This window comes from Lachnellula hyalina, assembly GCF_007821495.1.
Source record: "Lachnellula hyalina strain CBS 185.66 chromosome Unknown contig00256, whole genome shotgun sequence".
In the NCBI taxonomy this organism is placed as follows: Eukaryota; Fungi; Ascomycota; class Leotiomycetes; order Helotiales; family Lachnaceae; genus Lachnellula; species Lachnellula hyalina.
In genome coordinates, this window is record NW_022157370.1 from 1 (window position 1) to 13,454 (window position 13,454).

General features: G+C 47.7%; 4 protein-coding genes across 4 annotated transcripts; 1 reads left to right on the top strand and 3 right to left on the bottom strand.

The window, feature by feature from the left end:
- Positions 1-2,947: 2,947 nt before the first annotated feature.
- patC_1 (Efflux pump) lies at positions 2,948-4,660 on the top strand (the record flags this gene model as incomplete). The annotated part of the gene is made up of 1 exon (XM_031153774.1): positions 2,948-4,660. One exon carries the CDS (start codon positions 2,948-2,950, stop codon positions 4,658-4,660), a length of 1,713 nt encoding a protein of 570 aa, XP_031001330.1.
- Positions 4,661-5,145: 485 nt separating this feature from the next.
- On the bottom strand, positions 5,146-6,774 carry LHYA1_G008858 (putative GPI-anchored cupredoxin; the record flags this gene model as incomplete). The annotated part of the gene is made up of 6 exons (XM_031153775.1): positions 5,146-5,350; positions 5,464-6,122; positions 6,173-6,274; positions 6,334-6,473; positions 6,532-6,586; positions 6,655-6,774. 6 exons carry the CDS (start codon positions 6,772-6,774, stop codon positions 5,146-5,148), a joined length of 1,281 nt encoding a protein of 426 aa, XP_031001332.1.
- A 1,233-nt stretch (positions 6,775-8,007) lies between these two features.
- On the bottom strand, positions 8,008-9,857 carry alg6 (putative dolichyl pyrophosphate Man9GlcNAc2 alpha-1,3-glucosyltransferase; the record flags this gene model as incomplete). The annotated part of the gene is made up of 2 exons (XM_031153776.1): positions 8,008-9,551; positions 9,602-9,857. The coding sequence occupies 2 exons, from the start codon at positions 9,855-9,857 to the stop codon at positions 8,008-8,010; spliced, it is 1,800 nt and encodes a 599-aa protein (XP_031001331.1).
- A 1,042-nt stretch (positions 9,858-10,899) lies between these two features.
- On the bottom strand, positions 10,900-13,208 carry LHYA1_G008860 (uncharacterized protein; the record flags this gene model as incomplete). Its single annotated transcript, XM_031153777.1, has 3 exons — positions 10,900-11,620; positions 11,669-12,954; positions 13,011-13,208. 3 exons carry the CDS (start codon positions 13,206-13,208, stop codon positions 10,900-10,902), a joined length of 2,205 nt encoding a protein of 734 aa, XP_031001328.1.
- Between the last annotated feature and the right edge of the window lie 246 nt (positions 13,209-13,454).

Below are 13,454 nucleotides of genomic sequence, written 5' to 3' on the forward strand. Positions count from 1 at the left end.
TATATATATATGCAATCTTTCACGATGCGTTATTTACTTCTTTCCGCTTTCGTCATAAGATTTTCGGCTCTGGTTCAAGCCACATTCAGCAGCCCCAAATCTGGAGACTCGTGGGTTATCGGCCAAGAGAATTCTCTCTCGTGGGATTCTAGCTCCACAAGTGGTGCAGTTGATATCAGCCTGTGTCCAGCTGGAGCCAAAGACACAACGGTCATCATTGCTCAAATCGCCACTCAAGTCGACAGTAGTTCGGGATCATACAAATGGACCTCGGACAAGTCCCTCAAGGCAGAATCAGTCGTGATAGTCATTGTCGATTCAAAGAAAAGCTACACTTCCTCTGACACATTTATCCTTATCGACGAGAGCAGCTCCTCCTCCTCCAGCTCCAGCTCCAACGAAAGCTCCGGGAAGGGGAAGAACTCGACAGAAACGAAAGCAGAGAAAAGCTCCAAGTACTCATACTTGGGAACAAAGACTCATGCATCAGTGTCCACAGAGACAAAGGTATATACACTCAGCCTTTAAAAGAGTGTCCAGTTGTTCAGCCTCACTAACAATCCAAATCAGGCTCATGGAAACTCGAGTACAGAGCACACCAAATCGGCGGGCAGCAAATCGGCGGGCAGCAAGTCAGAAGGCAGCAAGGCGACAAAGTCATCCGAGGGAGCCAAGAATACCGGGTCCGTAGCAGCACAGATCACCAATTCGATCATCATCGAGATCTCCGGCGGTGGTGAGCAAGCATCGGCAACTGCAACCCAAACCGCTGCAGGTATTGCAGTTGCTCAAACGACAGCTGCGGCTGCCGCAGAGAAGACCACCACCAATACCAAAATCAAGACCAGTACCTCGACGTTCTTTCCCTCGAACACCAGCTCGCTATTTCTCGCAACAGGTACTGGATCTGGACCACCACAGGCTGCATTCACAGGAGCGGCTGCTGTGGTTTCAGTAGGCGGAACAGTTGCCGGTGGGTTGTTCGGCTTGCTAGCTGCGCTCTTTTTGTAAGCAAACCATACACATCGTTCTATTCGTGATGGGTAAGATAGGAGTAGGCAACATAGATGAGTTTATGTTTTATAATGTTTATGATGGGTTACGGGTGGGATGATATCCTAATATTCTCCTTGCCAGACGGTCGACTCGTCGTTGTATTGAAGAGCTGGTCATCCGTTACATCTGGGTTACTGGATGCGCATCTTAGGAACACTTTTGCGATACCAATATATATTTTCTATTCTAATCAACGTCTCACGTCTTGTGGTATTTTTGGACGTCGCATCAAACTGATTTATTACATGCTGGGACGTAACCAATATCCAGTAAGAATACTTCTCGTTCATGTACCTTGATATAATTAGGGTTAAAGGTATTGAATAATCATTTATTAAGCATATTGAAATTGGTTGATATGTGAGTTATACGAGAGCTTAGGGGAAGATCCGAGTTGGCTTTACAGTATTATGGAATTCGTATAAACATCCAGCTAGCGCCCATGGATTTTTCCTGTAAGATATACTCCTTGAATCCGGGTACCAACCAGTATTACGTTTTCAGAATAGCCTAGACTGTGCAACTGTGAGGGAAGTTCACGTAAAAATAAATCTCATCCGTGAACGCGAGCTAGGGTGGATCAATTCTCGAGCTTGCCACCTCAGCTGAGTGAGATTGGGCCGTTTCTCACTAGAAGGACGGGTAGGTTTGTGGCATTATCATAAAGTGGTGGTTTGGTGCAACACAGATTTCGGCGGGTATATAAAGCAAGTCAGATGATTTCAAGGAAAGGATTGCATCGACGTTGTTTAAACTTTCTACCCCAGTCTTCCTCGGTCCACCCTACTACGCCCTTCTCCACGTATTCTTATATTTCGCTAAACCGACGATACTCTACCCAGACATCGCACCGCATCTTACTATCTTCACTCAGTCAATCAAGATGCTATACGGTACTAGTAACAAGCTCGCACTTATAATTACGAACGAACAAATGGTAGATTGACAAGTTTTGGCCTTTGTCACGATATTGGCTGAAAGCTGACATATCCACTCTCACACTGCTTACCTCACCTCACTCTCCCTCACAGCTGGGTATTTACCGTTTGCAGAAGAACTGTCGACTCCCTAGACTTCTGGGTTCATAACTCCATGCGACTCCGGAATTAATGTCACGTTCTATCGCCGTCTAAATCCGACCCGTTAGAGCACTCGGAGATGAACTTTTGCTTGATGAGTCGCGCAGTGTCACTCATCCTTTGACGCGGCTGAAAAACCCCCCGCGCCGCACTTGAAAAGTTAGCCCGATCTGAACGTGCTGATCCGTATCGCGGCCGTTAATTACCAAACAAAGGATCAAAGACTCACAGGAGTTGTACGTGTAAGCACTACTTCGTACAGATACGCCAATCATCTCACTGAGCCAGACGCGTTTATTCCTCACTCCGTCCCAATTTCATATTACGTTGTTTCGAGTCATCTCGTGGATTTTAGCTTTAAGCTTTCGGGCTTTCGGGCTCCGCGCTCTTATATATGCTGCTGTTAGTGCGTTTTGCTGACGGCAATGTCCCAGGAAGTATGGTATTCTAGGCTTTCTGGTTAGATATTCCGCCGAAGCGGGATGGGGATGTTGTTTGGCGGCGAGCTGATGATGCCTTGATAGGTTTCTGTCCCTTTAGTGGAATGTAGGCCCACAAGTATATCTTTCATGTCATATTTCAACTTTTCTTTATATTCACAGTCGTTTGCCCCCCGTTTGACAAATATCCTACTACCATTTAATATTATTTCCTGCTCGTTTTCATTCTGGCCTTCCACGATGCACTGTTGACCACAATTCCTGGCTTTGTTTCCTTGAATCGTTGGTAGATTGGCTAGTACATGATACTTCTTCAGCCCTATCAGTCTCAGCCTCCTCGTCATCCATCACCCTAGATTCTAAGCCATCACAATGGCAGATACACCAGATAATATAACCTCAAAAGAGGAAGCACCGGCACCTATCAATGCCAACGACCTCTCAGTCCCAAAAAAACAAACCCAAGATGTCTCGGAAAACACGTCAACTATCAGTCTCGACAATGAAAAGCAGCAGGTCGAGACAGTAGAGGAAGTTCCTCCACGAAATATAACCGGTGTCAGATGGATAATCGTAGTACTTGCTATCCTCAGTTCAACCTTCCTGTTCGCCCTCGACAACACCATTGTTGCAGACATCCAGCCCGTCATTGTAACGCATTTCGATGCAGTGGGAAAGCTTACCTGGCTCAGCGTTGCGTTTTTGATCGGAGCTGCGTCGACGAATTTGATATGGGGAAAGATCTTTGGCCAGTTCAACGCGAAATGGACATACATTCTCTGCGTCACGCTCTTTGAGCTCGGTTCCGCCGTCTGTGGTGCGGCTCCATCGATAGATGCACTTATCATTGGCCGTGCTATTTGTGGTGTAGGAGGATCGGGAATGTACGTTGGAGTAATGACTCTCCTGGCTGCGACGACCACCATCCACGAACGGCCCATGTATGTTGGAGGAACCGGCTTGACTTGGGGTCTAGGAACGGTGTTAGGTCCTATCATTGGCGGTGCCTTCAGTGATTCTTCGGCAGGATGGCGCTGGTCGTTCTATATCAACCTTTGTATCGGCGCTCTGTGCGCTCCCGTCTACATCTTCATGCTTCCATCTGTCGATCCTCGCCCTGGTGTCACCCTCAAGGACCGAGCCCGAGAAATGGACTACGTTGGCACCATCCTCACAATTGGCGCATTTGTATCAGGCGTGATGGCTCTCTCCTTCGGCGGAATTACATACCCCTGGGACAGCGGAAAGGTCATCGGGATGTTCGTCTGCTCGGGCATTCTGTTCATCATTCTCGGCTTCCAGCAAGTCTACACAGTTTTCACCACCACATCCCGGCGAATCTTCCCCGTCGAGTTCTTCAAGTCCCGCACGATCCTGATCTTGTTCTGCATGACTGCAGCAGGAGCCACAGCGATCTTCATCCCCATCTACATGGTCCCCATCTTCTTCCAATTCACGCGCAACGACACAGCGCTCGAAGCAGGTGTTCGCTTGCTCCCCTTCATCATGCTCATGATCTTCGCCGTGATCGGCAACGGTGCCATCTTGTCCGCGTACGGGTACTACATGCCATGGTACCTCGCGGGCGGGCTACTGGTTATAGCAGGCGGTGCACTGATGTACACTGTTGACCAAAGCACAAGTATCTCACGCGTGTACGGCTACACGATTTTGATCGGGTTCGGCGACGGATTATTCGCGCAAGCGTCTTTCTCAATCGCGCAAGCAATCGTAGACCCAGCGCTAATCGCTTCAGCGGTAGGGTTTATAACGTGTGCTCAGGTGTCTGGTAGCACGATTGCGTTGGCGATTTCGAACAGTGTGTTTTTGAACAAGTCTCAAACGAGTATCCAGGCCATTTTGCCGACGACGCCTACCAAGGAGATTCAGGAGGCGATTGCGGGGGCCGGGAGCGCATTTGTGAAGAGTTTGAGTCCGGAAACTAGGGACCAGGTACTCAAGGCTATTGTCACGGCAATGAGTAAGACTTATGTTTTGGTCATTACGGCGGGCGCTCTTGTGACGGTTTTGAGTTTGGTAATGAAGAGGGAGAAGCTTTTCTTGGCTGCTGGGGGCGCTGCTTAGATGTCTTGGATAGGAGAGGACATGAGAAATTGCATAAGCAATTACTAAAAGTGAACGGCCGACCTATTGAAACCGGGCAGGTGTATGAAAAAAGACATTAACACATAACATAAATGATAATATATATATAATCCTTTAATAACTTACAATTCAACTTTCATGAACTATTGATTTATGTGCTGCTCTTAAAAGAGTCATAGCATTTTAGACTATATTCAGCTAGGAGTAATATACATGGCGCCCTACACGGACCTCAGATTCTTCTCTACTAGTATTAGATAAATACATACGAGAGTAGTAATTGTCATCCCATTTTCCTCTAAGGATGATTTCAGTCCTTTTATTATCACTCAAGCCGTATAACTCCACCCAAGAAAGCATAGGGATATATATAACGCCCTCATATTTACCCATCACGTCAGCCACATTCTTGGCGTCTGAGACTCCTTCCTATTCCTCTTCTAATAACCGAGCAGAGCAGCATATCATGTAAACGTACTATTGCTCTTCTCGTCCTGGGGAGTATGTGAATATGAGAAGGGTCTGGATTGTTCGCTTTGGTTTTGGGGGGTAGGTGGTCCGACTGCTGTGCTGGGGTTTCGCGAGGGCACTGCGAGCTCATGAGGACCGTCATCTCGGGCTTGGTTTGGGTTGAGGTGCGCTGGGTGATGTTCATCGGGGTTGTAGGGCCTGTAATTAATCATGTCAGCACTTGTGAGAAGTAAGATGATTACAAATCTGTGGCGCAGCCGTAAAAGGCCGCATAGAGAGAGCGCCAAATTGGTAACAGGGGGAATACGAACCGAGCAACTCCATCACTGCCAGGCTCCATCAACTCGTGTGAAAAGGCCGGACTAGGAAAGCCAGGACTGCCAGCTATTGACGTTGGTACCGAGTGATCGGGATGAAAATTACTTGGGTGCAATCCACCCATCATATGTGTATGCTCGTTTGGTGGCGGCGGGCTGATGCTGCGATAACTCTCTGTTTCCGTGGCTGGTGGACCACCGTAGCTTTGTCCACTGTAATGCGTGGTACCATGAGCTGGGCCCTTGTACATGTTGGCATATTGGGCTTCAGACATGCCTGGTGAGTTTGCCAGGTAGGAGGGCTGGGGAGTTGGGGCAGGTTGTGATTGTCGTAGAAGCTGTTTGACGGTTCTTTGTCGCCCGCACATATAAATCAGAGCTCCGGCTAGAGCAATCACCGCGACGCCTCCAATTGCTATTCCCACGATTGCTCCGGTAGATATAGAACTTTTGTGTTCCGCAGTCAGGGCCGGAGCTGACGATGTAGTGGCAGCCGATGAGGATGTGGAAACCGCTGTAGGAGTAGCTGTTGCTCCCGTCGCGGTTGTCGTTCGCGTCGGGGCCTCTTCTTTAGGGAAGTATTCCAATGGACTAAATTCTATTGTTGCATTTTGTGTATAGTTAAACTGGGCTTCATAAGTCCACGAAGAATTCTGAAAGTATTAGTTTGCAACAATGATAATAAAGGCGTATTAACACCTACGGGATTCACGACTCCGACCATACCCTGGAGGCATGCCCCCGGAGCGGAACAGTAGAAGAATACCGGGTCGGTATCATTAATAGGTAATGAAAAGATCGGAGGCTGGAATTCAGTTTCGTCAGCTAATTCTGCGCTCGAAAGAGTGGGATTCCCTTCCATACATTTGATAATACTAAGGCTACAGGACGAAACCCGCTCCAAAAACCCACCAAGCCGGGTCCAGTATCTTCGTATGGAATACATGGATTGCTTCCAAATGCCGCTCTAGCAACAGAGTGATTTTGAGGGTAGAATCGGTATTCTAGAAGCCGGTCAATTAAGGTCCTTCGTTCTTTCTCTTCAGCTTGGGCGTCTCGTACCTATTATGTCGCCAACATTTGCGAATACTTGACTCGGGGAGAAATTAAATCCATCCTAGATGAACATTGCTGTTAGCTTCTGAATTGTTGAAGTACTGCGACGAGACGCTTTTGGTAACTTACTGCTCCAACAGATACTGTATGTGTGGCTACAGGCGCGGAAGTGGTCGTTGTTGATGCGTCCTTTCCCAATGTCGGGCCGATCAAAGTTATCAACACGGCTGCGAAAACGTTCAGCAACATTATCGATAGTATATGAGGCTTGGACGTTTGGTATATTGAATCAAGCACTTGTCATCATTAATGAGACTCAGGTTGGGTCCGCTGGGGGAAGGGAGCAAGTAATCAATCGAACTACCTACGTGCGGGGTGGGCCGATGAAGGATACCTATCCTACGTACCCATGAGGATTGCACACTAGTAGCATACAGCTGCAAACCCTGGTCGTGATAAAGAAATTTCAAGATACAGTCAGCCTCCAACGGCCCAAGGAGTCAAGGACCAAATTACAAGCAATTGCGCCACAAATTGCGGCGGCGGCGGCGGGGTCCTAATAAAGCAGAGCAATACGCAGAAATACGCCGAGAGACTTGAAAGCTGTGCGGACAGCCCGAGAGCACTAAGTGATTTAGCCTTGTGGCTTCAAGCTTTTGGGGGAGAGCCTTAGTTCATCTGGAGACTCACATGCAGGAATCGAATTGTTGCGACAAAAGACCATGGTTACCGGCTTAGATCCTGTATCCTACAGTAGGATGGAATTGGAATCAGCTCTGTCTCTGACAGGTCTCCCAAATCTCTCAACTTACCTCATTATTTCTATCAGTCGTAATAGTCTCATTTAAGTCATATACTCCCACCACTTAAAAAGCTTACTTCGTACATTTGACTATTCTAGGGCATCTAACAGACCCAAACATAGAAATCGCGCTTTATTTGGGTACGAAGTATATTTGTGGTTTTAAGGATTTATACTAGGGTAAAGAGCCAGTTAGACCATTAGGAAGCTGTCTTCCTACACCAAGTAGTGGATTTATAGCGGGGCTGTCAGACTTACGGCAAAATGCAAGTCCAGCGATACCTGAACATTGTATCCTCATGCCTGCCTAAAGCCAAGATTTAGCCAGCAAATTACATCAATTAATATTAGGCTAAGGACGCAGAAATCGTGCAAGGAGGTAGGGAAGTGTGGTAGAGCGGAAGAATAGCAAGGAGTGCCTAGTAGCTGGAGCTGTCCCGGTAGCGAACCCACTTGTGTAAATCCTGGTATTTGGGTCCATCCAGCCCGTCAGTGCTGGGTTGCACCCTTGCGCGGCTCAACCCCAATTTGGCAGCTCCGAAACAAAAATAACTTGATCCTGAGATAGATCGCTAGGGTACAAGATGTACTAGATCGCTTAGGCAGATGTTCTGGAATATATATTACATGCAAAGAAGCACAGGCCTCAGACCTCTGGGTATATAACGAGCTATAAATGGTTACTGAGTCTTGGCTTTTCGCTTTTCCGATTTCGAAGATTCAACAAGACCACTTCCGACAACCAGGTTCCATAGACACCAAAGGTAACATATCCCAAATCCTATTGTTCCAACACCAACGTTTATCACGACCCAAAGATCTGGTTTTTCATGGGGTGGCAACAGGAACGCTTCGGCTAAATGCCAGATACCCATGATAATGTAGAAAATCAAATGCAGGGTTGTTGTCGCAAATCCAGACCAAGAAGGATTTCCATCTTGATGATATACAGAAAACGAAGTCGGTGGAAGGCCCAGGAGATATGCCCAAAGAAGGGAAAGGACGAAGTACGGGATGCGCAAATCGACACGCTGAAGAAGGGGGAACATTGTCCATACAGCCAGGAGATTTGCGAAGCCAACCCATGCGCGTACATTCTTGCTGAGACCGTGATTGCCTGCTAGGACTGCGGTCATCGGCATCAATGGCAGCAGAACACTCTTCTCGTGGACCTGGAAACTGAAAAGGAAGAAACCCCAGGCGGTGGTGGCTAGTGCCAAAGGTAGATTTTCTTTTCTGGGCCTGATGAAAATGACAAAGCAGCCAGGTGTAATGGCAGCAAGTGTAAGAAGTAAGGAAGCTTGTTGAAGAAGTTCAGAGGGATAGTTTCGAAGCTTGATGATGACATTCAGAGCACACCAGAAATTAGCGACCTTGTCTTCGAAGAGACCACGTGCAAAAGGAAAAACACGATGGACGATTTGAGCCGCTTGTTGAATGATAGGAAAGTACCAAGCACTGTAGTTGATCTTGAACGAGTGTTCAGAGAATATGGGCAAGGGAGCTGGGTGGCCGAAGAGCTCAGGTCGAACATCGACACCTCGATGGGCATCGTATAATGCTCCCAAGAATATAGGTAAGAGCAAAATTGCGAATGTAGCCAATGTGACAGCTGCTATGCCGAGAAAACGAGGAACATTGATGCGAGGGAAGAAGCAAACACCAAGAAGGTATGCAAACATAGCTGGTGCGTAGTACAATGCCATCTGTTTGAACCCTAGTGCCAACACGAAGAAGACACAGCTCCACATGAACCTTCCCGCTAGGACGCTTGACATACTGGCAAGTACCAGACCCAACATGACCGTATTGTATTGAAAATGTACGTGATCTATCAAGATAGTTCCCGGCTGCATCAGAATTGCAGTTAGCGCAACGGCAGCGTTCCATGTATTGACACCGTGGTGCTTGCTAAGCCTCCTCACGAGTATTACCGCAGCCGGTACGTAGATAAGGTATTCGGATACGATGACAGTTGCCCGCATAAAGACCTTCAACGTAGGATCCTCGAGACCGCGGGAGGTATGCAGGGCGAACCACGATGGATCAATCAGTCCTCCAATTGTGCCCAGAAGCCAGCTATGGTATGCGGTCAAAGGCGGGTAGTCGAGTCCCCACCATTCGAGGTCGTGGAAGTACCATTGTGATATGGGCAATTTGGTAGTTATCTCCATCCAGTGTCTTTGAGCTTCGTAGTCGCCGTGCATGGGGGGGTTTTGGAATCCTGGAGAATGTCAGCGTGGAGTCTTTGCCAGTCCCTGAAGCCGTAAATACCTGAATAGCCCCAAAGCCCTGCTGCCCACCTGAAAAGGCCTACTGCCATCAAGATCAAGGGCAAGATCTCCCATTTTGATACTGAGCTCCGCGCTGGCCAGAGGAAAGCTGCCAATGGGTATGCCGGTTTGGCCGAGGAGGAAGAAGAAGAAGATCGCGAGCTTGCAGACGGCGCGACTGAAGATACCTCGCTGCCGTTGCCGGTCGTCGTCTTCTTGGCCTTCCGCCGTGGTCTATGAGGAGAAGGGCCTACCATTGTCACCGAGTCGTAGCTGTAGAGAGTCGTGGTTGCATTATCATCTGCAATTATATGGTGGAGGGCGAGGCTAGACGTGTCGTGTCGTCCCACTGAAAAGTTCTGGGGTGACGCGAGGCGATGTTGGGCAACAACCGAGCAGTCTAAACAATATAACACTTTACTCCTTTTTTCTATATATGAACATCTCCTCGTATTTCCCTTGTGACAAAAGCTTCTCTATCCTATCATAAGTACTCCGTATAGTAGATGGCATAATATTTCAGGTTACGATGAGGACCAGGTTGGCTGTAGCTCTAAGCCTATGCCGGCTATAGCACCTCTTTTCAAGCTCACTCTACCTCGATGTCTCTCATATATATCTTTTGGGATTTTGATCATTTGCACTAAGCAGTGCTCAGAAGCTTTTTTATAAAGTCAATTTATAGAATTTATTAAACCCCGACAGGAACATTACTGTACGGTCACCTGCCGGAAATGGGCGTGTTTCCAGGTGGCTCAATCATCCTCATCTCTCTCATGAACGCTGTCACCCAATACACTGTTTCCAGCTCTGCCTTCTACACCTTGCTTTTTCCCGAAGGGTCCTGTTCCAAGTATCTATGAGTTTTTGTAGGATCACTAAGCAACTATTTATGAAGGCTCGTTCGCAATATCTAAGACACTCTTAGAGGCCGTTTCCCTGTAATTGGGACACCCCCTGACTGAGTGAGCTCCAACTCGGCCACGCTGAGAAGGCACCGATTATCGCTATTGCTGTGCTAGGATCCAAAAAGCCTCTTCAGAGGGGAGTATAGTTCGCTGAATGATGTCCAGCTTTGGTTCTGATGAAAATAGGATTGCCACTTCCGTTGCAGTTAGGGTCAGCTCATATGAAGGAGTGACACCCCTCGAAAGGAAGATTGGCTCATTTCGAGTAAGTGCAATATTGCCTTATCATTAAACACTAACCAGGGATTGGTTTTACTCCATATTACCTCTTGTCTCGTCGACTTCACAACTCTAAAAACCAACCCGAAATCCCCTAGTCCACAAAAACATCCTACCACCCCTTAGAATGGTATTCGCCGGACCCCTCATCCAAGAAACTGTACCCGCCATCTCCAATAGCTTCGTCACTTATATAAAATTTCTCGGGATGCTGTTTCAGGGTACCAACATCAGAATGCCTACGCTTAAGCATCCCCTTTTCAGTTCGGGAATTTTGTTTATGCTCCCAAAGAAGATGTAGGCGGAGGCTAGGAGTTAGCTCGGTAGCGATCATATTGCGTCTTGATTTGCGAGGTGAGTATGCTGTCTGGTGGCCCCGTGATTTTTTGTTGTTCATATTGATTGGTTGGGACCCTGAAGGAACTTTCTCAGCGACGTCAGCTGGGTCCGGATTTGTGAATGCTCTCGCGCGGCCATCTCGGTGTAGCATGGTCGATATCAAGGACTTTGGGGAACTACGATTAGCTCCTGAGTCCAATCGCCGGAAGAAACTTTTGTCGTTGGTATTCAAGTCTTTGCTCTCGTCGATAGGATCTTCCCAATCTGAAGACTCCTCGCCGTCTATGATATCCTCATAACTTTCAGAGCCGTCTTCGAAAAGTTCCTCATCAGCTATTATATCTTCTCGGAAAGCATTCGCCCTTATCGCTTGCTTGAAGGGGACATGCTTCTTGCTGGCGGAAAGTTCACCTAAGTCACTTTCGCTGCCAGTCGATCCACCGAGAGCAAAGTTTGTTGCCTTTATGTTTTTACGGGTCGGCCGTTTGGACCCGCTATTGTGGAATCAGCATGCTTCGAGGCAACTGGTAGTGCAGACTTACAAGTTCTTTGGTGAGAAATTACTGCCCGGAACAACGGGACCGGCAGAGGGAGGAGAATCGGATCCGTAAGAACTATCCCAACCCAATTTAGAATTCTCTACAAGCTTGGATCTTGCCGGGATTCTTCTACTCGATATGGTTGGTTCCTGTTCTGGTACCACCATAATATCTGATCGACAAAATGACTGGCTGTATCGGTTTGGCGTGTTTACAAAGCCAATGAAGGAGCAGGCCGGATTATTTGGCAAACAGTCCCATATCATTACCGGCAACGACATTGTGATTAAAGTTGAGTTTCCTCGATATACTCCTTCAACCGTAGCATATTTCACCAGTGCTGGAAAGTTCGAAAGCCACCGACGACAAGATGAGGCATCCAGATCCGCTTGTTCTTCCTCGAGTGCAATTGAGATGAGGACATGAGGAATCTGATATTTTCCACTATCTTGGCAAGCGGATAGGGCTTCTGATAAACCATCGTCATCGAGATCCATGCTGTCAACGTATGAGGTGGATCGGTTTGGCGTTTGAGACACAGGACCAGCTTTTGCTTTCTGCGCCGACTTCGCGCTCTTCAAACAACACAGTTCAACCCCTGGTGACTTTGGATTACTGGTGTACACCAAATGGATTGGTGTCGAACACCACTCAAGTCTTCTTCCGTCCCTTCCTCGCTCGGGTCGCTTTTGCTTCAATACGAATAAAATCTCAGTGTGCAGCATGGCAGCCGAGAATGAAAGTTTATTGACCCAGTCTTCAAGAACCTCGATGAGTGTATTAGTGAATGAGTAAATCCCCGGAGGCGGTGCTCTGGTCTCAAATCCACATGCGGCAATAGCTTCCATGACATTTTTTCCAGAGCTTTGCGCTGAACTAGCTGCCGCGCAGCAATCAAGAAGGACTAGAACATCCGAGAGAGCAGTCGAAAACAAGGCTTGAATAGCTGACCAGTCGACGAATGGGGACCCAGGACTACGACTGCACCACCATTGGCTCTGTCTAGATTGATTGATCGTGCCATGGCCGCCATAGTAGACGATGAACAGATTGTCTTCGTCGTCGAATTCCTGGAGAAAAGAGCAAGTCATGCTCGTGAGCTGGATCTGGGATGCTCTGGGCGGGATGAGCCATATCTGGGTATTGAAGCCGTAAAGCTTATCAAAGACGTGGTAGAGTCTCTCAAGCTCTGACTTTACTTCAAGCTCGTCCTCTTGCCATCTGATCAGGCACACGTTGACTGTCTTATATCGGGACCGGCCGCGATTTGGAAATGCCCGATTGGCAGCCTACAAGTCTTCAGCAACGGGACTCATCAATCAGAATGTCTCGGGCAGGTCAATACATCTTGAAGGTTCTCGGCAAATGAGCTGATATCACTGATGTGGTAGCTGGCCCGTGAAGTGTCGTGTGTTATCGGTGATGGGGTCGTCAACGTGGTCCTGTCCTTTCCCGTGTTAGCTAGCTCCTCGTTTCTAAAACTACTGAAAATGTTTCTTACTGAAGTGTCACCCTCAGATGATAATGTATAGAAAGATTCCATGACGATCGATTAATTATATAAGTCTAGAAGAGAGGAGGTAGACGCGAAATACGGCACGGACACCTGAGGTGCCAGTGTTAATAAGAAGGGGCACCTGTGACATATCAATGAACCAGGCTCCCAATATCCAGCTTCCGTGGCTGTACATGGTACTGCATGAATAATGTGGAACTTTCGGTGAGTAGATTGGGTGGTTAAAATCTGGCCACTACAATTGGTTAGATAGGTTCACGTGAAGTCAGCACC